Below are 26,203 nucleotides of genomic sequence, written 5' to 3' on the forward strand. Positions count from 1 at the left end.
ATTCTCCCACATTAAAATTCTTCAGAACTCAACAAGAGCTTGTTGGGCTAACTGAATTGCAGCCGTGTTTTGAATCATAAAGTGATACCTGCTCTAATCTTTTCAGAATTGGTCTTCAATTTAGTATTACAGGATCTTCAACAGTATTACCCTGAACACACTTCAGGCATAAAATGTGACTGCCCTAACATTCCTAATTGTGTATCTAACAGTGGATAAGCTTATTATGAACGATTTGGTAAACCTGGTGAATTACTCAAAAAGGAAGCTCGTCCATCGGTCTAGGGCTTGAAAGCTGCCGGTCCCACGCCCTTCCTCCCTCCGCACCACACCCTCCGGTGGCAAGGCTTGAGTGGCGTGTGGGAGGAGGGGCTGGGCGGGGCCTCCCGGCCCACCCGCGTGCTGTCACTTCCAGGTTCGGCGAGCACTTCCGGGTCGTCGGCGCAGCTCTGCGGCTTCTGCGACGGCCGAAGAGGTGGTCGGGTAGTAGGTGCTTCCTGCTGGGCTGCTGGCTGCTCCGCTTCTGTCCGCTCCGCGGCGGGAAGCGCCTTCCCCACAGGTACTGGGTGAGCCGCACCCGCGCTCCTTGCCGTCCCCCAGAGGTGGGGTTGCGGTCGGCTGGGTCTTCGAGGGCGGCGCGGAGGGCAGGGGCCCGGGGTGGGCCCGTTACTGACTTCGCTGCCGGGATGGCCAGGCGACCGGTACCCGCGAAGGAAAAGTGCGGGAGTCGGCGGGAGGAGGTTGCGCCCTGCGGCGGGAGGTTTGTGGTCCACAGGGCGCCAGCTGAACGGTCCTGGGGGAGGTCTTCAGCCCAGCACCTTATTGTTAGCCAGGTGAATGTCTTTACGCATCCCGAGTTGTTGTGTTTCGTTTTGTTTTGTTTTTGCCGAATATCAGAGGAGCGCATTCCGTAAGTGTCTCATTCCTGGGCTGCTTCGCTTATTTGAAATCTGCCTTAAAGTTCAAGCGGGCTCCCACAGGGTAACGAATTTAAACTGGATGATTTGATCAGGAAGGACGAGGACTACTGAATTAGTTCCGAATGTGGAGCCCTTCTAATTAATTTTCTAAATTGCGAAGTGAATGAGCACGAAATGGATGTGAGGGATACCAGATCTAACAGATTTGAACATTTCACAAGGGATTTTTAAGAATCTAAAATAATTAAAGTAACTAACAAATGTTTAAATAACTTAAAGCTATTTTTTTAAATTAGTATCTATTGAGGTATAATTGCCACATAACATTAGTTTCAGGTTAATTAGTGTTTTCCTTTCCTTCAGACAGATACTAGAAGCGGAATTTCTGGATCATTTGGTAGTTCTATTTTTAATCTTTTGCAGAACTTCCATGCTGTTTTCCATAGTGGCTGCAGCAGTTTGCATTCCTGCCAACAGTGCACAAGGGTCCCGCTTTCTCTACTTTCTCGCCAACACTTATTTCTTGTCTCCTTGAGAATTGCCATTATCACGTGTGTAAGGTGGTATTTCATGGTGGTTTTGATTTGCATTAGCCAGATGATTAGTGGTATTGAGCATCTCTTCATGTGTTTGTTGATCATTTGTAGGGGTTCTTTAGAAAAATGTTCAGATATTTTGCCCATTTTTTAATCAGGTTGTTTGTTTGCTGTTGTATGAATTCTTTTTTATGATTTGCAAATAGTTTCTCCTATTCAGTACGTTGCTTTTTGTTTCTGTTTTTTATGTATATATTTATATATTATCCCTTCAAACCTCTTTACTTTTTTGGGTGTATGCATTGTGCTCAACATTCCAGTTCACTTGTCCTCTGACTTTAAAATGTAACTCTTATATATGTATTTAGCATATATATAAACATGTAGAAGTCAATCTTTTGATTGATTCAAACTTTCAGTGTCTGTTTTCCATTGACTCCCTCTCTACCATATCCCACCCCCTCAACTACCAATCTGTTCTCTGAAACTAGGCGCTTGGGTTTTTTCATTTTTTGGTTTTAGATTCCACCTGTATCCGATATCATACGGTGTTTGCCTTTCTCTGTCTCACTTCACTTAATGATAATGCCCATGATGGGGCGCCTGGGTGGCTCAGTCAGTTGAGCATCTGACTTGATTTTGGCTCAGGTCATGATCTCATGGTTCGTGGGACTGAGCCGCGTGTCAGGCTGTGCACTGACAGCACAGAGTCTCTACCCCCTCCTCCTCTGACCCTCCCTCGCTCTCTCTAGCTCTCAAAATAAATAAAATGGTAATGCCCTTGAGGTCTATCCCTGCTGTAATTGGCAAGATTTCATTCTTTTTATGGCTGAATAATATTCCGTTGTAATATATTCACCATGATGCCTTTATCCATTCATCCATTGATGGACACCTAGGTTGCTCTGATAGCTTGGCTATTGTAAATAATGTTGCAGTGAACATGGAGTGCATATATCTTTTCAAGATAGTGTTTTCATTTGGGGGGGATAAATACCCAGAAGTGGAATTGCTGTATCCTATGGTAGTTAATATTTGTAACTTTCTGAAGAACTTCCATACTGTTTTCCATAGTGGTTGCACCAATTTACATTCCCCCCAATAGTGCAAGAGAGTTCCCTTTTCTCCATCGTCACCAATACTTGTTATTTCTTGTCTTCCTGATAGTGGCCGTTCTAACAGGCATGAGGTCATATCTCATTGTGGTTTTAATTTGCATTTCCCTGATGATTAGTGATGTTGAGCTTCTTTTTGTGTGTCTGTTGGCCATTTATTTGTATGTCTAATTTAGAAAAATGTCTGTTCATGGGACGCCTGAGTGAGTCAGTCGGTTAGGCGTCTGACTCTTGATTTCAGCTCAGGTCATGATCTCACAGTTTGTAAGATGGAGCCCCAGGTTGGGCTCTGCGCTGACAGTGTGGAGCTTGCTTGTGAATCTTTCTCCCTCTCTTTCTGCCCTTCCCCTGCTTGCACAAAATAAATAAACATTAAAAACATTTAAAAAAAAAGAAAAATGTCTTTTCAGATCTTCTGCCAATTTTTAAATTGGGTTGTTATTTTGCTGTTCGTTGTATGAATTCTTTATATAATTTGGATATTAATTTCTTATCAGATAGATGATTTGCAGATATTTTCTCCCACTTAGTAGGTTGCCTGTTTATTTTGTTGACACTTTCCTTTGCTGTACAGAAACTTTTTAGTATGATGTAATCCTACTTACATATTTTTGCTTTTTGTGATTTTGCTTCTGGTGTCCAGTTTAAAATATCATAGCACCAGTGTCAAGGAACTTAACTGTAGCCTGTGTTTTCTTCTAGGAGTTTTACAGTTTCGGGTCTTACATTCAAGTCTTTCATCTGCTTTGAGTTGATGATTGTGGGTATAGTGTGTAAATTAGTGGTCCATTTTCATTCTTTTACATGTGTTTGTGCAGTCTTCTCAACATCATTTTTTGAAGATACTTCCCTTTCCCCATTATTCTTGGCTTCTTTACTATAAATTCATTGAATATGTATGCCTGAGTTCATTTCTCGGCTGTTATGTTCTGTTGATATATGTGATTACCGTGGCTTTGTAATATTGTGTGAAATCTGGGAGTGTGATTCCTCCAGCTTTGGTCTTCACTCTCAAGATTGCTTTGGCTGTTTGGGGGTTTGGGGGTTCCATACAAATTTTAGGATTGTTGTGTGTCTTTGAAAAATGCCATTGGAATTTTGATAAGGATTGCATTGAATCTGTAAATTGCTTTGGGTAGTAAGGAAGGACATACTAATAATATTGCTTCTTCTACTCCATGAGCATGGAATGTCTTTCCCTTTATTTGTGCCTTTTTTCAATTTATCTCACCGAATAAACTGAATAATGTCTTGTAGTTTTCAACATATAGGTCTTTTACCCTCTTAGTTAAATTTGTTCCTAGGTATTTTGTTCCTTTTGATGCAATTGCAAATATGATTGTTTTCTTTATTTCTCTGATAGTTATTAGTGTATAGAAACTCAGTAGATTTTTGTGTATTGATTTTGTATCCTGTGACTTTACTCAGTTTGTTAATTTATTCTGACAGTTTTTAATGGAGTCTTTAGTGTTTTCTATATAACATGTTGTCTACAAATAGTGACAGTTTTACTTTTTCCTTCTCAATTTGGATGCTTTTTGTTTCTATATCTTGCCTAATTGCTCTGGAAGGACTTGTAGTACTTTGTCACATATAATAGGACAAGAGTCGTGTCTTGTTCGTGATCTTAGAGGAAAAGACTTTCTTTTAAAAAAAAAAAATTCTTTTTTTTTTTTTTAATTCTTTTTTAATGTTTATTCATTTATTGAAATAGAGACAGAGCACAAGTCGGGGAGGGGCAGAGAGAGATAGAGATACAGAATCCTAAGCAGGCTCCAGACACGGGACTGGAACTCATGAACCCTGAGATCATGACCTGAGCTGAAGTCGAATGCTCAACGTACTGAGCCACCCAGGCTTTCTGTTTATCATTGTTGAGTGTGATTTTAACTATGGGCTTGTGCTATACGGCCTTTATTATATTGAGGTATGTTTCCTCTAAATCTGCTTTGTTGAAAGTTATCATAAATGGATGTTGAATTTTGTCATATACTTTTTATGCATGTATTGAAATGATCATAAGATTTTTATCGTTCACTTGGTTATTATGGTGTATTACATTGGCAGATTTGAGGTTCTTGGGCCATGCTTACATCCCTCGAATAAGTCCCCCTTGATCATGGTGTATGATCCTTTTAATGTATTGTTGAATTCAGTTTGCTATTATTTATTGAGGATTTTTGCATCTATGTTTATCAGGGATATTGGCCTGCAGGTTTTTGTTTTTTTTTGGGGGGGGGGGGTTGTTTTGTTTTGTTTCTTGTAGGATCCTTGTCTGGTTTTGGTTTCAGAGTAATACTGGACTCTTAAATGAGTTTGGAAGAGTTTGTTCATCTTCTCTATTGAAAGAGTTTGAGGATTGGTATTAATTCTGTTTTGAATGTTAGGTAGAGTTTATCGGTGAAGGCGTCTGATCCTGGGCTTCTGTTTGTTGAGAAGTTTTTGATTACTGAGTAAATTTCCTTATCATTGATTGGTGTGTTCATGTTTTCTATTTCATCATCATTTGGTTCTGTGTTTTTAGGAATTAATTTCTTCTAAGTTGTCCAATTTCTTGGCATGTAATTGTTCATAGCAGTCTCTTAAGATCCTTTCTATTTCTGTGGTGTCATTTGTAACATCTCTTTCGTGTCTGATTTTATTTGAATTGTTTTTTCTAGGTGTATTTATGAATTTAACTAAAGGCTTGTCAGTTTTGTTTATCTTTTCAAAGAGCCAGCTCTTTTTTTCTTTGATACTCTCTAAGGCTTTTAAATCTCTATTTCATTTCTATCTTTATTTTCTTCCTTCTGCTGTGTGTGTGTGTGTGTGTGTGTGTGTGTGTGTGTGTGTGTTTTAGTTCCTTGAGGTGTAAAGTTAGGTTGTTTGTGAGACTTCTCCAGGTAAGCCTTTATCACTATGAACTTCTTTCTTACAACTGCTTTTGATGTATCCAACAAATTTTGGTATGTTGTATGTCCATTTTCCTTGTCTCAAGACATTTTTTTATTTCTTTTTTGATCTCTCCTTTGATCTGTTGGTTATTCAGTAACATATTGTATAATCACACATTGTGAATTTTCTAGGTTTCTTTGTATAATTTCTGGTTTCATATCATTATAATCATAAAACATGTTTGATATGATTTCATTCCACCTAAATTTATTGGCTTGTTTTGTGGCCTGACATATCATCTGTCTTGGAGAATGTTCCATGTGCACTTGAGAAAAATATATATTGCTTTTGGAAGGAATGTTCTGTATGTATAATTTAAGTCTGGCCTAACATGTTCTAAGACCAGCATTTCCTTATTAATTTTCTGTTTGACTGAAAATATTGAAATCTCCTATTATTGTATTGCTGTCTTTCTTCCTGTAGGTCTGTTACTCCTTGCTTAATATGTTTAGATACTTCTATGTTGGCTACACAGGTATTTCCAAATGTTCTATTCTGTTGTTGGACTGACCCCTGTATCATTATGTGACACTCATCTTATCACTTATTGCAGTCTTTGTGTTTTAAAGTTTCTTTTCTCTCATTTTTTTAAACGTTTATTTATTTTGAGAGAGTGTGTGTGCAAGCAGGGGAGGAGCAGAGAGAGAGGGAGAGAGACGATCCCAAGCAGGTTCTGTGCAGTAAGTGCAGAGCCCAATGTGGGTCTCAATCCCATGAACCCCGAGATCATGACCTGACCTGAAATCAAGTGTCAGTGCTCAACCGACTGAGCCAGCCAGGTGCCCCTAAAGTTTATTTTTCTGATAGAAGTATAGCTACATCACCTTTCTTTTGGTTTCCATTTGCATGGAATATCTTTTTCCATCTCTTCACTTTCTATTTTACATGTTCTAAAATGTAGGCATCTTGTGCAGGTAGCATATAGATGGGTCTTTTGTTTATATATATGTATATATATATGTATATATATATATGTATATATATGTGTGTGTGTGTATTATATATATATATATATGTATATATATATATATATATATATATAATACACACACATACATTCAGCCACTCTGTCTTTTGATTGGAGAATGTAGTGCATTTACAGTTATAGTAATTATTGATAGCTATGTACTTACTGCCATTTTGTTAATTGTTTACTGGCTGTTTTTGTAGTTCTCTTCCTTCTTTCTCTCTTCCTTTGTGGTTTGATGACTTTCTTTAGTGGTATTCTGATATTCTTTCCGTTTATCTTTTGTGTGTTTGCTGTAGAGATTTGCTCTGTGATTACCAAAAGGCTTATATATAATAACTTATGTCTGTGTTAGTTTCAGGCATACAACATATTGCTTTGACAGTTTTATACAATACTCAGTCTTCACCATGGTATCTGTCACCATACAGTGTTATTACAATATTATTAATTGTGTTCCCTATGTACTTTTCATCCCTGTGACTTCTTTTATAACCAGAAGTTTGTACTGTTTAATCTCTTTTATTTTGCCCATTCCTCCCACCTGCCTCCCTTTGGACAACCATCAGTTCTCTGTATTTAAAAGTGGTCTGTTTTGTTTTTGTTTTTTTTTTAGTATCCACCTATATGGGAAATCATATGGTACTTGTCTTTCTCTGTCTGACTTATTTCATTTAGCATAATACCCTCTAGGTTCATTCATGTTGCCACAAATGGCAAGATACTCTTTTTTATGACTGCATAGTATTTCTTTGCATATATACACCACTTTTTTTTTCTTTTAGTATAGTTAGCACACAATGTTACTTTCAGGTGTACAATTTAGTGGGTTGACATGTTTATACATGATGCTATGTTCACCACAAGTGTAGCTACCATCTGTCCTATTACATTGCTTTTAAAATGTGTTGACTGTATTCCTTATGTTACGCCTTTTATTTGACTTACTCCATAACTGGAGGACTGTATCTCCGTCTCCCCTTCACCTATTTTATCCAACCCCTTACCCCTCTTCCCTCTGGCAATAGTTCTCTGTATTTATCAGTCTGATTCTGGTTTTTGTTTGTTTATTCATTTGTTTGGTTGTGGGTTTTGTTTGTTTTGGTTCCACTGATGCGTAGAATCATGGTATTTGCCTTTCTTAGTCTGACTTATTTCACTTAGCATAATACCCTCTAGGTCTATCCATGTTGTCTCAAAATGCACAATCTCATTCTTTTTTATGGCTGAGTAATAGTCTGTTAATATATGTGTGTTTGTGTGTGTCGATATAGATATAGATGTAGATATATACACAGACATACCACATTTTCCTTTTCCATTTCTCTACTGATGAACGCATGGGTTGCTTCAGTATCTTGGCTATTGTAAATAATGCTGCAGTAGACATAGGGGAGCATATATTTTTTTCAGATTAGTTTTTATTTTCTTTAGGTAAATACACACTAGTGTAATTACTGGATTATATAGCTTTGTTTTGTTTTGTTTTGTTTTGTTTTGAGGCACTGTTTTCCACACTGGCTTCACCAGTTTACTTTCCCTCCAACAGTATAGGAGGGTTCCCTTTTCTCCACATCCTCACCAACACTTGACATATTGTGTGTTTTTGGTACTAGCCATTCTGGTAGATATGAGGTGATATCGTGGCTTTTATTTACATTTCCCTGATGATTAATGATGTTGAGAATCTTTTCAGGTGTCTCTTGGCCACTTGTACGTCTTCTTTGGAAAGATGTCCAATCAGGGCTTCTCCGTATTTTTTAACGAGATTATTTGTTTTTTTTCATGTTGGGTTGTAGAAGTTTTTTATATATCTCGGATATCAACCACTTATCAAATACGTCATTTGCAGATATTCTATCCCACTCACAAGATTGCCTTTTGTTTGATTGATGGTTTCCTTTGCTGTGCAAAAGCTATTTATTTTGGTGTAGTCCCAATAGCTTAATTTTTGCTTTTGTTTCCCATGCCTGAGGAGACGTATGCATAAATAAGTTGCTAAGGGCAGTGTCCAAGAGATTACTGCCTATGTTTTCTTCTAGGAGTTTCATGGTTGCAGGTCTCACATTTAGGTCTTTAATCCATTTTCTGTTTATTTTGTGTGTGGTGTTTGTATTTGGTGTCAGAAAGTAGCCCAGTTTTCCCAGTACCATTTATTGAAGAGACTGTCTTTTTCCCATAGTATATTCTTGCCTCCTTTGTGATAGGTTAATTAGCCATATAAATGTGGTTTTTATTTCTGGGCTGTCTGTTTTGTTCCATTGATTGATATGTCTGTTTTTATGCCAATACCATAACGTTTTAATTACTATAACTTCACAATGTAGTTTGAGCTCGGGAAGCATGTTGCTTCCAGCTTTGTTCTTCTTTGTCCAGATTGCTTTGGCTACGTGGGTTTTTGTTGTTCTGTATAAATTTTAGGCTTTGCTGTAGTTCTGTGAAAAATGCCATTGGAATTTTGATATGGATTGCATTGAACTTGTAAATTGCTTTACATAGATTGTATGGAGATTTTAACAATACTCTTCCAGCCCAAGAGCATGGAATATCTTCCCATTTATTTTTGTTGTCTTCAATTTCTTTCACCAGTATCTTACATTTTCAGTGTAGAGGACTTTCACCTTGTTTAAATTTATTTTTATTTTATTCTTTTTGATGCAATTGTAAATGAGATTGTAGGTTGTTTTTTTTTTCTTTTTTAAAGTTTGTTAATTTTGAGAGACAGAGCGTGCTGGGAGCAGGAGCAGTGTGCAGAGAGATTAGAGAATCCCAAGCTGGCTCCATTCTATCAGCCTGTAGAGCCAATGAGTTGTTTTTTTTTATTTCCCTGATAGTTCATTGTTATAATTATTTTTGAAACGCCCAGAGTCTAAGAGACCCCCAAAAACGAACCACCAGAGTCCAGAGTCAAAGCTAAGCAGCAAGGGTCATTTATTGCAGGTTCGAACCTGGACTTCTGCGCACTCGTTGCCGGTGACGCTAAGAGGCCCCGAGAGAGGTTTTTACACCCCTTTTATAGACAGGTACAAACAAGTCATGGGGAAATCAGGAATTTTCCACAGTTACAGAGCTGCGATTGGTTGGTGTTTAAAGTTGGACACTTAGCAGTATTCGATTGGTTCCTGCCTTTAGGTCAGACCACAACCAGGGGTACGGGTATCACAATGATTGATCAGGAGTACACGGATGTGCCAAGTAACAATGGTTGATCAAGAATATATGGATGTGCCAGGCAATAATGATTGATCAGGAATACATGGGCGCGCCAAGCAATTGTACAGAAGCGGAACAAGCTGGTTAAGCTTGGTTAGGTTTCAGTTTCCTGTAACTTGAGCTTTTAAGTTTCAGTTTTCTCAGGCCTCTCATTTTCTGGATAACTCTTAGAATGTTGTCAAGTGGGCATGACCTAAGAGTTGGTACTCCTACTTTGTCAAGTTTCTCTATTGGGACCTCTTGTTGCCCTTTTTAACCCCTCCCCCATCCACCCACGTAGATTTTTTGCCTTAATTTACTAAGCAGATACTTATTTGGCTTCCATTATGAGTTAGTTGCTGTTTGTTCTAGACAATTGGTTTACTTCCGTGAACAAAACAGATAAAAGCCCCTACTGGAAGATGCAAAAAATAAACCTAATTACATAACATGTTAGAAGGTGGTAGTGCCATCAAAAACACATAGCAGGAAAAGGGGGATTGGCAAGTTCCAAAGTGGAGGTACAAGTTGGTACTTTAAGTATGACCATCAGTTTAAGGCTCATTAAGTACAAGGTGTACTTGAAGGAATTGAGAGAATCAAGTAGGTATCTGGGGGGAGAGGATTCCAGGTAGAAAGAACAGCCTTTTCAAAGGCTTACATAGGCAGGTACTTCCCTGTCATGTTCTAAGAATAACATGGAAGGCAGTGTGTCTGTAGACATACTGGGTGAGAGCAAGGGAGAGATGGTAGGTCTGGTTGGAGAGATCATAGGCAACCAAATTCTTGTAAGGACTGAGTGAAATGGAAGGTTTGGAACAGAAAAGAGGTATGTTCTAACCTAAGTTTTAACAGATTACCTGGCTGCCAAATTGGGATTAAAGTGTAGGGGCAGTGTGGAAGCAGGGAAACCAGTTAGGAAGCTAGTTCAGTAATCCAGTGGCAGATGATCACAGCACAGACCAGGGTGATAACACATGGTGGAGTAACATTGGAAATGGTGAGAAATGGATGGATTCTGAACGCACTTTGAAGATAGAGTTTACAGGATTTGCTAGGGATTAGATGTGGAGGTGAGATGAGGGGAGTGGAGGATAACTTCAAAGGTTTTTGTGTAAACCCATGGAAGTATGGAGTTACATCAACTGAAAAGGGAAAAACAAAAAGTAAAATGTTGAGTAGGCAGTTGGATCCAGTAGTGCCTGCAAGGGCAAGGTATATGCTAGCATATGAATTTAGGAATCCTCAGCAAGGATTATCCTGAGGAATGAGTGTAGACATCAAAAGACCACAGACAGTGATTTGTGACTTAGAGAATTCAGAAAGAACAGGGTAAACTAACAAATGATATAGGGAAGGATAAACCAGGGAGTTGAAGAGAACAACCCAGGGGCACTTGGTGGCTCAGTCGGTTAAGCATCTGACTTCGGCTCAGGTCATGATCTCACGGTCTGTGAGTTTGAGCCCTTTGTCAGACCCTGTGCTGACAGCTCAGACCCTGAAGCCTGCTTTGGATTCTGTATCTCCTCTCTCTGTCCCCTCCACCTCTCACACTTGCTCACTGTCTCTCAAAAATAAACAAACATAAAAAAAAAAGAAAGAAAAAACGTGTGAGGTCCCAGAAGCTAAGCCAAGGTCCTATATCAAAAGGGAGAGTCATCAGCTGTGTCAAATGATTAAGTCTGAAGAGGACTAAGAAATCTGGATTAGCTTCACCAATGCCGTTGGTTCACCATCTGTTTCATTTGAGTGCTGGAAGCAAAGCCTGTGAGGAGTGAGTGTAAGAGAAAATGGGAAAGGAGAAATGAGAGATGGTGAGTGCGGGTAACTCTTGGGAGTGTTCCTTACAGAGGAACAGAGAAACAGAGTGCAGCTATGAGGAAAGGGAGTTGAGACTTCTTATTTTCGAGAGCGAGAGCACGCATGAGCCTGGGAGAGGGGCAGAGGGAGAGAGAGAGAATCTCAAGGAAGCTCCACGTTCAGCTCAGAGCCCAGCCGAGGGCTTGATCAAGGGCTTGATCCCAGGACCCAGGGATCATGACCTGAGCCAAAATCAAGAGTCACATGCTGTACTAACTGAGCCAGCCAGGCGCCCCAGGAGTTTTTTTTTTTTTTTTTCTTCCTGAAGATAAGAGAAGTAGCCACCTTGTTTATTTGCTGATGGCAATGATCCTTAGAGATGGGAAATTTGAAGGTCAGGGGGAGAAGGACTAATTCAGTTGTTGGAATAATATTCTTGAGTGTACTAGAGGGATAGGCTTGATGCACAGGTTGAAAGATTGTATTTGAATAACAGCATGGATGGTTTGGCACAGTGACAGGCAGGGAGGCAAAGTATGTGCATGTAGATGTTGGTAGGTGGTTTGGTACCATCTTGCGAGTCTGGAAGTTTCATTGCTTCATTTTCCTAAGTAACAAAGAAAACTTTGTATCACACTATGACAAATTTTTAATATTTGATGTTAGCATTTTGACATAACCACCAAGTTATTTGTTCACTAATACTTATTGAATACATACTAGTCATTGTTCTAGATGGTAAATTTTTTAACTGTGAACAAAACCCACTCTTATGGAACATCTATTTTAGTGGATGGAAACAATAAGCATATGTGTGTCAGCTGCAGTTAATGGTATGAATGAAAGTTAAAACAGTGTAAGGGGGAAGGGAGGTAGTTCTTTTTTTACAGTTTGGTCACAGAAGTCCTTTCTAATGAAGTGACGTTTGAGCAGAGATGTGAATTAAATCAGGGAGTGAACCATGGAGGTAGTTGGGAAGAACACTTGAAGCAAAAATGACAGTGCAGAAGCCCCAAAGCAAGAATATCTTGCCATATTGAAGAGCAGCAAGGTACCAGTATGGCTGCATCAGAGTGAATGAAGGAGTAAGTGGAAGAAGGTAAGTTCAGTGAGGTAGTAAGGGACCCAGAGGATGTCGGCCTTGCAAACCATTAGGAGGACTTTATTCTGAGGTAGGATGCTGCTATTGAACGTTTGCAATAAATGAGTGATGTGGCTTCATTTATGTTTTAAAAGGCTCAGTATGGCTGCTCTAGGGGCAGGGGTGTTAAAGGCAATTGTAGAAACAGGGAGAGCTCTTACAGGGCTATCACAGTAATTTTGGTGGCAGATGATGAGGACTTAATGGTAGCCCTGGAGATGGCAAAAGTGGTCAGCTCCTGGCTATACTTAGAAGGAAGAGCTCAAAGGATTGGCTGACAGGTTGGATGCAGAGTGAGAGAGAAGCTAAGGTTGAATGTAAAATTTTGGGGGTGTCCTATTTACACGAGACTAGATTTACTATTTACTAGAGTGAGCAAGCTGAGGGCAGAAAAGGTTTGGGAGGGACAGAGTCAGGAATTTGGTTTTTGTCACATTTCATTTGAGCTACCCTAGTGATACTTTCAGGGAGTGTTGAGGCAATTTTATATATGGCAACAAGGGGACAAGGATTGGGGATATACATTTGGAAGTCATCAGCAGATAGTAGTAAAATCCATAAGCCTGAATGAGCTAACTAAGGGAGTAAAACATATAGAGAAGACCTAAGAAGCCTTAAGGCCCTCCAGTAGAGGTCATGTTGCTGAGGAGGAACCAGGCAAAGAAAACAATAGTAATATCCAGTGAGTTGGGAGGAGAGAATGGAGTGTGGCATCCCAGAAGCCAAAGAAAAGGTTTCAAGAAGGTAGACGTGATCTCCTGCATCAAATTCCATGGGCGTATAACGTGAAGATTGATAACTAACCATTATTTTTGCCGAGTTTTACTTGATAAAGTCTCCTGTCCATCTCTAAAGCTGAAAGTCCCATGAGGTCAGTGGTCTTGTGTATGACATGTAGCAGCAGCTCAAAATTTGTTGAAACTGTACTACTGCCACCCTATTTGAGCCCTCATTTCCTTCAAGTATGTTCTTCAGATTGCTGCTCATTTGACCTTTCCTGGAATGCTTCAGTGGTTCCCGTTATCTTCCCTGTAAAACCCTGGTGTTTCTCCTGGTGGAACAAATCCATCGTGTCCTCGTTCTCAGCTCCGTTTCCTACCACTGCCTATTCATCCTCCTTAAACTGTATCATTTCATACTCCTTTGGCTTTACTCGTTCTATTCTTCTTCTTTTGCTTGGCTGAAGTCTAGCTTGAAGAGTCAGGAAGATTTTGGTAACCAGTCTACTCAGTCCACAGGTAGCCTGCATCATACACTCTATAGATCTATCATAGTTACTCTTCTCTATTGAGTTAAATCCTATTTTTGTATTTCTGTTACTCTGTCTAGAGTATAAGTTTTTTAGAATCAGGAGTATATCCTTATCTTCCTGTCCCTGCTGCTTATGATAGTCCGATCTTCTTGATAGGCACTCTGTAAATATCAAATGTTAAGGAAAAAAGGAAATGAAGCGAAGCCATGTACGTGGAAGCTGAAGACTGTCTGGATTAGTGACTTGGCAGTAAGGAGAAAGGAATGGTAATGCGTGATAAATTCATTCTAGATTAAGTTAAAAAGCAGACTTTTAAAAGAAATAGCAAAAATATACCTATATCTGTAAATGAGTATACCTGTACTTTGTGTAAAGGAGAATAAATGCCTATGTCAAAATAAGAGAAAAGAATAAGTCATTTTTAACTGTTCTTTGTAATTCTTAGTTATAAGGCAATTTGCAATTATTAAGGGTTCGGATAGCATATATTAGTATATGAAGTAGACTATATTACATACATGGTTTATGTTTAATACTTTCATATTAAATTTTTAGGACATCAATGCAAGCCTGAATAAGAAAAACAGTTCCTTCCTCCTAAGCCATGGCATATCAGTTATACAGAAATACCACTTTGGGAAACAGTCTCCAGGAGAGCCTGGATGAGCTCATACAGGTGGGAGACTAAACATCAGTTTTTATTTAGATGGATCTATAATAGTTTTTGTTATATCCTTTGTCTCAGGCAGAGATAGGACATTAGAGATCTTAGACTCTCTGACCCAGCAAGTCAGTATTCAGATGAATAACTGCAAGTTCTTGTACATTATACCATTCTGATGACATGGTTGAACATGCCTAATTTTTCAAAGATTATTGTTAAACATAAAAATTGAGAGTATTGGTTTTCTGTTACAAGAAAGGCATAGTCTGTGTGGCTTTAAGATAATTTTGGAAAATTTCAGTCTTTTGAGATTTAAATTTGAATTTATATTTCAATTTTAGGAGAATTAACCTTTAAATTAAACTTCTCTAAGAACGTTTTAATATTATTTCCATTTGCTTTCATACATTTTATGAGCTTTAATGAGATTAGGGTTTTTTTAGTATATTAAGTCCTGTGGTTTTTATTTAAAAGAAACTTAGTTCCTTCAATTTACTGAATGCCTCTTTCCAGACACTATAAAGGAGTGATAGAGTTTTGTCCTGGCAGTGTAATATCACTGCATGTTTTCTTTTCACAATTCTGTTTGAGTCAGGACAGTGCAGGAAAATACAGTGAGGCTTTACTTCCTAATTGTCATTTATGGCACAAAAGAGTAAGAGATTCTAGTTTAAGAGGCTCTGGTTAACCTCGGTTAAATTTTAGATGATATCTCATATGTATGTTGTCTTTAATGTCCTTCCCTAAAAGGATTTACGACCTTTACTTTTTCTCAGTCTCAACAGATCACCCCCCAACTTGCTCTCCAAGTTCTCCTTCAGTTTGATAAGGCTATAAATTCAGCATTGGCCCAGAGGGTCAGGAACAGAGTCAACTTCAGGGTAAGGATATTTTCCTAAAATTTTGCAGCTTATACCAGTGGTTATTACAACAGTGCTTTTTAGGATCTGTACATAATTATTAATATAAAAGGAAGAGATGGCTTAATCGAATTTTCGAACTTGTTTTATAATAACTATACTTTTAACTGTTTTTTAAACTTTATTTATTTTGAAAGAGACTGTGCCAGCAAGGGAGGGGCAGAGGGAGAATCCCAACTAGGCACCACACTGTCAGCTCTGAGTCTGATGTGGGGCTGGAACTCAATAAATCCTGAGATCATGATTAACCGACTGAGCCACCCAGGCGCCCCAAATTATACTTTACTTTTAAATTCTGTATACCAGCTCTATCCACCTAACGTGAGATACAGAGTTGTTTTTGAGATTTTTGTTCCATTGTTTCACAAATCAGCCTATGTATGTTTAGTTGCCTTCCCTCCAGAGTCACTGAGGTCTCAAATGCCCAAACCCTTATCTGCAGAATTGAAGGTAAATGAGAGCTGTCTCTCCGGTTTGCTTATGTTTTTCAAAGTCTGACCTTCCCTCATTCCAGGGAAGTACATTCATGTTGCCTCCCACCTACTCTAATGAAGACCTGAACTGGTGGTAGATAATGATCTGTTCTGGTAGCTTGATCTCATTTAACTCATTTATACTTTGAACAGTAAGCCCAAACTGAACAAAGCTATCTTTCTAAACTGGATGGTAAATCAGACTGAAGCCCATTGCAAGCATCATGGTAAATAGAAATAATCTTACCACGTTGATATTAATTGAGCCATCATTTGGTTATATTTAATATTTGTGCTCATGTTGTTAAGGGATACCATAAAGTAGAAATTAAAAGATTACAGTATATGAAAAGAACATAGAGGTCAATTGATTTAAGAGAAGTATAGAGTTTGGGGTTTTTTTAAATTAAAAAACTTTTTATTTAAAATCCTTTCTTCAACATGTCAGTGTCTATTACATACCAGGCATTGTGGATCTCGGGTATACAGAGAATAATTTTAATGAAGGGATAAAGCCTGCATGTATTTTATGTAATAAATCTTATCAGTTTCACATGCGTAAAAGTTATCTGGAGTAAAATGTATCTTTATAAAATTTTGTCAGTAGATTCTTGAATTTTACTGGCAAAATTAGTTTGCTGTTTTGTGTAACCACATGTACAAACCTGCCTGGTTTGTCATTCAGAACCTGATGCTTTAATTCTAAGTTAATACATACGTTTTTGCCTATATAGACAATTTGACTACTTATCTTCTAGTGGTATTGTAGGTTTCCAGTTTGGGTCTAGTTAGGTAAAGTTAAACATGGACACCTGTGTGGCTCAGTCTGGTTAAGTGTCCGACTTCAGGTCAGGTCACCATCTCACGGTTCATGGGATCTCAGCCCCACGTCGGGCTCGGTGCTGACAGCTCAGAGCCTGCTTTGGATTCTGTGTCTCCCTCTCTCTAAAATAAATACAACATTAAAAAAAATTAAACACAATTTGACATTTGCATCTTTTGCATAGTGTTTTATAAGTTTGCCTGTTTTCCAATAGCTAGTAATAACTACTCTCATAGCTCGGGCTTTCATTACCTACCTCTCCCATTACAGCAAACTTGTTCAGAGTGTTTGCAAATAACCTATTTTGCTTGGTCACATTTAAGTCTATATTATTTGTAATAATTTTTACTAGCCTGGGGGCCCATTACATGTTAAAAAGGTCAATGTATATATTCACCAAGGACCTTGAACTAATTTTTAGGGAGAAAATTCATATTGAACTAGTCCTTTAAAAAGTCAATGTGTGCTTTAGAAAAAAAGTATGCTAGCAGGTGAGAGTAATGTTAAACTTGAAGTAGTAATTAGGCATTAAAAGATTTAATGGTCAAGAAAAATCACCCTTCTAAAAACACTGACAGTTTCCTTTTCCCTATCTGGTCTGTTTCTACCAAGAACATGTATTAAGATATTTTAAGAATGTTGCCCAGATACAGATATATGTAAAGGTGCATTGAAGACATAGTTTGGCCAAATTAATTACGGTTTAAATCAGTTACTTGACCCAAGTCAAGTATCTTAGTATTCGAAAAGTTCCTTAAATACATTGTTTGTAATGTTTTTGAGACAGAGGGAGACAGAATTCAAAGCAGGCTCTAAGCTCTGAGCTGTTAGCACAGAGCCTGATGTGAGGCTTGAACTCATCAACTAGGAGATCATGACCTGAGCCGAACTGACTGAGCCACCCAGGCACCCCTTTGTATACATTTTTTTAAATAAAATTTTCTATTCTCGAGTCCATATACTTGAGATAATTAGATTAGGACTTGGACGAAGATGCTATAAATTAAATATAGTATTTTATATTAGGAATTCTAGCTCACTAAACAATTCTAAAAAGATTCTATCATTAATCTCTTCTTGTGTTTACTTTGTATTAAGCCTTTGTTGGCTCAAAAGTTGTCTATTTTACTCTAAATGTTAGCATTGAACATAAAATAGTTTTCGGGCAAGTTTTATAGCAATTTCACAATAAAATAAGGGAAGTATATACATTTATGTTACAACTAACAGAATTTCAACATGTATTTGAAAATATCCTAGTAACATGCCTTGTTCAGATTATTGGCATAGCTGTCACCAACTGGATAGTTCGCATTCAGGGGTGCTAGAAATGAACATTAAAATTGGCATTTAGCTGTGTAGCCTTCCAAAGGCTCAGAATGTAACTAAAGAGATCTTTTTTTTTTTCAGTTAACACTATGTCCTGAAGGTTTTCCATGCCTTAATCTCACCACTCCACTAATGCATAATTTGTGACATTACATTCTCTGTTGAAACCCATACTTCCCTTGAAACCATACTATCCCAGCTTCTATTCTCTGACCCCACGGTCTCTCAGACCCTTTTTTGTTTCATTGTTGGTATTCCTTAGGGTTATCTAGGGCTCCACCTATTCTCCTTGAATGATCCCATCCAACCCTGTGTCTCTAAAGTTGATAGGCTCATGCTCCCAGGCTTTCTTCCACACTCTAGCAGCTTTCTGCACATGGTGACTTAGGTCTCAAAGTCAACAAGTTCCAAATCAAACTGGCTTTTCCTATGATTGCACTGTTATTGGAGACAGAAACTTGGGGATGAACAGATTTTGTCTCCCTACCATAGCGCATTGTTACCAGGTATCTCTCCACTTCCATTTCCTTGCTGCTACAGTAAAGCCACTCTCACCTCTCTTGCAGGCATCAAAGTCTTCGGCCTCCATCAGGACCGCCTCCCCCCCACCCCTAATCAATTAATGTTATCACCAGAAATGCAAATCTGATCATGTTATTCTTCTGCTCAAAATCCTTCACTGACCTAATAGGTTTAGGATGCAGCAAATCTTTCCAAGGTTCTCCAGGATGTCCTCCACCTTGGGAGCTATCCCATTTAACTATTTAACCATTTAACTATCCCATTCCAAATATGTGTTTTACTTTCTCTTGTCCCACCTCTCCTTGACTTGTACTCGCTTTTCAGGACTCAACTTCAACTTCACTTTGTGAGGGGAAGCCTTCTGTGCCCCATGTCTTCCATACCCTTGGGTGCCCCTAGCTTACTTCTCTTTCATTTCTTTTTTTTTTTTTTTTAATTTTTTTTTTTCAACGTTTATTTATTTTGGGGACAGAGAGAGACAGAGCATGAACGGGGGAGGGGCAGAGAGAGAGGGAGACACAGAATCGGAAACAGGCTCCAGGCTCCGAGCCATCAGCCCAGAGCCTGACGCGGGGCTCGAACTCACGGACCGCGAGATGGTGACCTGGCTGAAGTCAGACGCTTAACCGACTGTGCCACCCAGGCGCCCCTTTTTTTTTTCTTTTAATTTTTTTTTTCTTACTTCTCTTTCATAGTACTGCTATACTGTATGCTTTCTTGTTTTAACGATCTCCCCTGCTACCGTATGCTCATTGATGGCAGGGATCATATTTGTATCCTCAGAGCCTAGCGTAGTCCAACAAGTGATAATTATTCATCTTTTTAAAATTTCATGAAGTCATTCACAACCATCATAGTTTCCCTAATCATTCTCACTTGATAGAACATTTAGGTAGAATCCAGTTTTCACTATTACAAGTAACACTGCAGAGAATGTTCTTCTGAATTGAAGGTTTGGGGTTTATAAATCTCTTACCAAATACTAAATTTCATTTGTGAAGATTCCATGTGTATGTGTCTGTTTTGATGGCATTCAGCTTGTGTCTTTCCTTGCACTTTTACCGCATTCTTTGAGAATTTCCTTTTTATTTAAGCACATATTCCTGCTCCTAAAAAAAACCAAAATACTTATCAGTTGCACCGGACAATAATGTAGTTCCATTGGCTATATATAGCACAGTAATTCATCCAAGACACAGGGTTAAAATTTAGTGTTTCTGGGTAGTCCCTGCTTTTGTACAAGCTCAGAGAATTAACACATACAATAAAATGTGGTTGAAAAACATGGGTTTGAACTGTGTGGATCCACTTTTATATACGTATTTTCTCAATATTTCTCATGATTCTCTTAGTAACATTTTCTATGCTGTAGCTTACTTTTGTAATACAGAATATAATGCATATAATGTACAAAATGTGTTAATCAACTCTGTTATCAGTGAGGCTTATTAGTTAAATTGGGGTGGAATCAAAGTTTGTATGGATTTCCTACTGCAGGAGTGGTGTTTTACATAAAAATTCAAGTGAACTTTCGTCGTGTTGCCACAAGAGAGCAGTACAAATTCAAATTTCCTTCCAGCTTTTTTTACATGGTTCAGGTAAGTAATTGGCAGACTCTTTGAGAGCTGAAAATAGTCTGCTAACTACAGCATTTAACTACTAGCAAATTTATCTAGGGTGGTGTTTTTGGTTTGTTTTTTCCCAAATGACAGGATGAAAATTAAGGAAAATCTTAAGGTAAGTATTAAATCATCATATTGTTTTAAAGATTACATTCTTGGTAACTGAGTTCTTAAATTGCCTTGGGGGAAAAATGACTTCATGGTATGTCTAAATGTTTTGTTTTAAAGGGCTCTCTAAATACGTACAGATTCTGCGATAATGTGTGGACTTTTGTATTGAATGATGTTGAATTCAGAGAGGTGACAGAACTTATTAAAGTGGATAAAGTGAAAATTGTAGCCTGTGATGGTAAAAGTAAGTGTTTACCTAATTACTGTGAAAGCAAAACTACTTGAAATCTTGTTTTTTGTGAGTCTTTAGAACATCTTCATCTGGAATTAAGGGGGGAAATGGCTAAGAGATCTGGCTTCTGTCTCAGCTAGATTCTGAATTCCAGGTCTCAGCCAGTCCTCTTAATGACTTTAGGGATGAACATTTCATAGGACATGTAGACTAACCCACACAAATTCAATCTGTGTGAGTAAAAATAAGCTAATTAAGTTTTCTCAGTTGCACATTTGAAGTGTTTAATTTTGACAGTTTATCCTATGATTTCTGTGTTGCTGGATGCTTATACGTTTTATATTTAAAGAATTTGAAAAACCCTAAGACTCTTATCAGTTATAATGATAAATATCCATTCCCCTCTCTGTTATATCTGTGCAGATATATTTTCCACAGCAGACCTAGGACCTTGTTCAAGTCCTTAAATGTTTCAAAAACTATACGTATCTGCTTTCTCTTCCATGATTATTTCCTTTTTGCTAATTATATTTTAAACATATACTTACTTTTACTTTATGATCTGAACCATTTGTGTTTCAAACAGCTGTTCCTGAAATTAAATAGAGAATACTGTTACTCGCTAAGAAGGGAATTTGGAAAAGCAAAAGAAAATGTAGAAATTTAATACCCTAAATTTCTCAGGTTATTTTGTACATTTTGGGTTCCAAAAGAAATAAGCTAATTACTGAAAAATGTAGAGAAGACAGAAGAAAAGCGTAATATGTAACACCATCTGGAGAGAACGTCACTTAATATCTTACTGCATAACTCTCTAGTCTTATGTATCCCTTTTTACAGTAATAAATGTATGCATACATTTGCAGATACATCATTTTTCATGGCTGCATAAATGCCTTTGGCCCTTTTTTTAAAGAATGAAGTCTTTTCCAGATACCAGCAAGTCTCTGAAAGTAGCAACACTACAATGACTTGCGCTTTTCAAAAGGTTATGTGGGAATAAAGATGGCTTTTTAATATTATCCAATCAAATACTGTTTCCTTGCTTAATGACAGAAAAAAATCTATGTTATTTTATAGTTCCTGGATTATGACATTTTTGTAGGTCAGATTATACTTTTTTTCATATTTTCCTTATAATTAAGGCTAATAGCATCAGCATAACCCTGAGACTTTTAAGTTTTTGTTAGACTGGGGAATTGGGGCATGAATTTATAACTCCTGCACCTCTATCAAAATAAGTTAATGATGTAGACCAGTACTATTCAGTAAAACTTTCGTACCTATGGAAATGTTCTCCATCTGTACTTTTCCAGTAGCCACATAGGGCTATTAAGCATTTGAAATGTGTTAGGGCAACTGAGAAATTTACTGTTTATCAGTTAACTAATTTAAATAACCACACATGGCTTCCCGGTGGCCACCCTGTTGGACAGCACAGATGTAGACTCGTAGATTGTCTGTTTCAGTTGTTTGAAACATAGCTAAGAACCCTCACCAGTGGAACCACCAAAAAAAAAAAAAAAAAAGCAAGAAAGAAACATAGCTAAGAATCAAAAAGTCAGTTAAAGAAGACCCCTGAGCAAATTACTAATATCAAAGAGTCCACATAAACATGTGTGTTTAATAGCTCCTGTCTGGTAGTCCTTAGAGTGTATTACTCTTGCTTAGATGCAAGATTATCTGTTTTTTTCAGAATTCAGTGGATGAATAGTAAAATCAGCCTTACCTACTGCAGTAGCTTCTGAGGAGTGTATTAACTGATCGTCAGAAAACTGTTAAGTACTCCAGAAAAGTTTAGGTTGTGTTGCATGTGTTCTGTCAGCAGAAAAGAATACAATCTTAGAATTTTTTCTTTCCAAAATTAAAATATAAATGATTGAGAAAATGTCATTCCTTAATGACCAGATAAATGGATAAGCCCTTTTTTTCCTAAAAGCTTTCTGAAATAGGAACAGTGACAGTGGCTGGAATTTTGGTTTCTCATCAGAAATTAAAAATACAATTTTCTCCTCATTATATGTTACGGTTCTTTGTGGTTTAAAATTTGGGGACAGTAGAGGACCTAGAAAAAAAATCATCCTATGGCAACTATATGAACCAAATTGGTATAACTTATATAATGAACCAAGTAATATTAATTTGGTTTTTCTCTAGCATAAATAGGGAGAGCTAAGAATTATCTTCTTTACCTGTGCCTTAAAAAGCAAGTTAAAGTTCTCAAGACATTTCCTTAATCAGCTTCCCCCAACCTTGCCTTCTTTTTCTCCCCACCCCTCAACAGCAGTGCCACTGTTATTTCCTGTTTTAAAGATATTCTCAAAATATTTAAAATTAAGTTGCTCTTTCAATTTATTCTTCTTCTCCTGTTTCCTAGATACTGGCTCCAATACTACAGAATGAATGGGAAAAAAAATGGCTTTTTTATGCCATCTTCTGTTATTATTCATCGCTTTTTTGAGGAGAAACATAGAAGAGACTTTTTTTATTTATTCTAGCATCGCAGAAATGACTACACTGTGCTATACTACCAGAATTCCAATAGGAAGAAGCTTGTAACTATAGCCTCTTACCTTTTCAGCATGAAGAAACAGAAGTTTTTTTTAATAACATTGTTGCCTTCCTAAAAACATTCTTTAATAAACTCATTTTAAAACTCAATGTGAGTAATAACTGGTAGAACTATTAAGCTAGCAATATGAAGATATTAGATAAGTGTTTGAAAGCATTTGCTCTTTCCTTTTCTATAAAGGAAATGCATTCATTTCAGTAAAGTGAAGTTACTTTTCATCATTAGTAACTTTAGCAGGGGTAAAACCAAATTCTGGATTGGAATTTCATTTTGCTCCATTTTTTGTTTAATGTTTATTTTATTTTTGATAGAGCACGAGCAGGGGAGGAGCAGAGAGGGAGGGAGACACAGAATCTGAAGCAGGCTCCAGGCTCTGAGCTGTCAGCACAGAGCCTGATGCAGGGCTCGATCCTACAAACTGCCGGATCATGACCTGAGCTAAAGTCAGATGCTTAACTGACTGAGCGACCCAGGCACCCTGGAAAACTTCATCTTTAGCTTCCATAACCAAAACCAAACTAAAAAACCTAACTACATAAAATAAGTCTTTACAGGACATTAAATTATTTCTTAAACTGGCCATATTGGTCATACTTCATACATTTTTAAATCATCTACATCTTAACAATAGATTTTTCAATACAAAGTCCTACTGAATACCTGCCATATCTTTTTTCTTTCAAGTACACAAAGTTCTCCTGTTTGTCAAGCTAGGCATGTATAATAAGAATATGACTTTTCCAAAATATCGGAGGGAGAAGGTCAGGCACTGGGTAGTTAAGTAACCGAAATTTAGTAGCTGACTATAGATGAATCAAGACCAACTATTTTTAATAACGATCTGACACTTTATCATTTAGGGAGGGTAGGCTCTTGCCAGCCTTATCCTGTGGGCAGCTGCATTTCCACCTTAGTTTAAAGGTGGAAATGAAGCTACCCTGGGATGAAAAATTACCTTCTTCTCTAAAAGATAAAGCTGCTGAGAGATAATAGAGTTGGCAGTGATCTTCAGCAAAATAGCTTTTTATAAACCTATTAAAATGTTAAATAGGTCTTTGTATTACACATAGTTCTCTTTATTCATTTGTAGAAGCACATTATGTAACAGGTGTCATTAAGCAACCAGTGCTCAAGTCTGATCTATTTAGCAGCACAGACTTTTGTTTGTAAAATAATAGCTATAACATAACTAACGTTATTATGGGTGAGACCAAGTGCTCTGTTACATATATTCCACTGGATGATCTTCACAACAACCCCAGAAGACCTCTGTTCCTTTTTTACACGTTAACAAATTGAAACTCAACCTCTCCTAAATTACCAAAAGTTAACGGAATTAGGATTTTTCTTAATTGCAGTTAATCAAAACCAAACCTTTTTACTTTGGAGGTTACACATAATGGTTAGGGGACAAGTATGTTGATAGTAAACAGTGGTTGTAGAAATTTCGAGTTCTTTTTTGAGAGAGAGAGGGCACAAGTGAGCTAGAGACAGAATTCCCAGGAGGGGTGGGGCAGGGGGGAGTGGGGGAGAGAGAGAGAGAAGCAGGACCCCAGCTCACGCAATGTGGGACTCGAACTCACAAACCATGAGATCATGAGCTGAGGCGAAGTCAGATGCCTAATGACTGAGCCCCCCAGGGGCCCAGAAATTTCTAGTTCTTAAGGAGTAAGTCATGATTAAAAAATTTTTTTTTGTTAATAATAGTCACTGAGATGTTACAGAAAGAAATATAGGGCTAGAGTTCTGTACCTGTTTGGGAATTCAAAATTCTGTAAATGATATCAATAGATATCCAAGAGATAAGAGAAGCAGCATATGCACCCTGGGTGAGGAGTTTGTTGTAAGATACTGTTGACTGGCCTGACCTACTAACTGGAGCAACAATAACTTGCCCTCTCTGGGTGCTTCTGCCGGATGACCTCAGCATGTCAGTGTAAGCCTTGCTCTCACATGGACACTAACTTTTATTTTCACACCCCATTCTAGTAATCTATTCCAGCATTCCCTTCCGAACCTTCCCTACCAACCATCATAGTCTGCTCCAGTCAAGTTTCCTTACGTTGTTTCCTCCATTTTTCATGGCTTTCCTTTTAAAAATCAAAATCCTACCCATCCTTCAAAACTTAAACCCAGTTGTGTCTCTGAGTATATAGCCCATACTGATCTCCTCTTACAAAGGAGCCCTTTAAAGACATGAAAAGACATAAGACACAGGAAGAACGTGGTCCATTTCTGTACTCAATCCAGGTAACTGGTATGGAACGCCTGGGGTTCAGAATTCATTCCCCCCAGTTTAAGTCAGTTCTTGTACTTCAGTTATAGTCACCATACACACCTCTGCTTTGCCCAGGCAGGAGATCAGTAGTCCTAGGTCACATGTCCTGTCAGTTCTGGTGACTTGCATACACATCACACAGTTGATTCTTTTATTGCAGTGTAGGTGTTCTAATGCTCCCATAGTGGTACTCAGACTTTACTGGAATTACTAAAGGGTCACAGCAAGAACTCAAGCCACTTTGTCCTTTCCCAGCTGGCCATGGGCTCCAGTGATAGTAAGCTTGTCTGTCAATGTGAAAGAAGAAAAAAATCCATTAGTTTTTCTACTACTAGGACAAAAAGCTGGGCTTTTGTAATAATGTAAAATCAGTCCACTATAGATGCATTACTAAATGCTATTTTAACACCCTAATAGGAAAGAGTACCCTCTCTGCATTTACTGCCAGATTGGTTGCTGTTTGGCTGGTTTGTTGTGATCTATCTACAGCTAATTTTGGAAAAGTGAATATCTCTTGGTAGACATCAATCACAGTGTGAAAGGAGGTTGCCTTCAGTTTTGAGTGGATAATTAAATGCTACTAAGGGTAAAATTTTGAAAGTTGATGTACACGTATTTGAATGTGTATGTGTGTGTGTGTGTATGTATGTGTGTATATATATATATATATATATATATATATATATATATATAAAGATGGGGAGCCATTATTTGTAGCAGAGTTACAAAATTTGGACTTAACAAAACAGCACATGGTAAGGGAAAGTGGAAGATACAGTTGACATGGTAGACTGCGAGCA

The 26,203-nt window shown here is 37.8% G+C and overlaps 1 protein-coding gene and 1 long non-coding RNA gene across 3 annotated transcripts; one reads left to right on the forward strand and one right to left on the reverse strand.

Annotated features, from left to right (window-relative positions):
• Positions 1-402: 402 nt before the first annotated feature.
• GTF2A2 (general transcription factor IIA subunit 2) lies at positions 403-23,214 on the forward strand. Of its 2 annotated transcripts, none has more exons than XM_047861936.1 (5): positions 403-559; positions 14,413-14,533; positions 15,298-15,402; positions 20,439-20,565; positions 22,931-23,214. In XM_047861936.1, the coding sequence occupies exons 2-5, from the start codon at positions 14,462-14,464 to the stop codon at positions 22,954-22,956; spliced, it is 330 nt and encodes a 109-aa protein (XP_047717892.1). In that variant the 5' UTR covers positions 403-559; positions 14,413-14,461; the 3' UTR covers positions 22,957-23,214. The 2 variants fall into 2 exon arrangements, with proteins under 2 accessions (XP_047717892.1, XP_047717894.1); XM_047861938.1 differs by lacking the exon at positions 403-559 and adding an exon at positions 11,788-14,123.
• On the reverse strand, positions 19,611-25,541 carry LOC125167599 (uncharacterized). The gene is made up of 4 exons (XR_007152839.1): positions 25,464-25,541; positions 22,283-22,371; positions 21,102-21,145; positions 19,611-19,697 (listed from the first exon to the last, which is right to left on the reverse strand). It is a non-coding gene; the product is annotated as an uncharacterized LOC125167599 (long non-coding RNA).
• Positions 25,542-26,203: the final 662 nt, after the last annotated feature.

Source organism: Prionailurus viverrinus, chromosome B3 (assembly GCF_022837055.1).
Source record: "Prionailurus viverrinus isolate Anna chromosome B3, UM_Priviv_1.0, whole genome shotgun sequence".
NCBI classification, from domain to species: domain Eukaryota; kingdom Metazoa; phylum Chordata; class Mammalia; order Carnivora; family Felidae; genus Prionailurus; species Prionailurus viverrinus.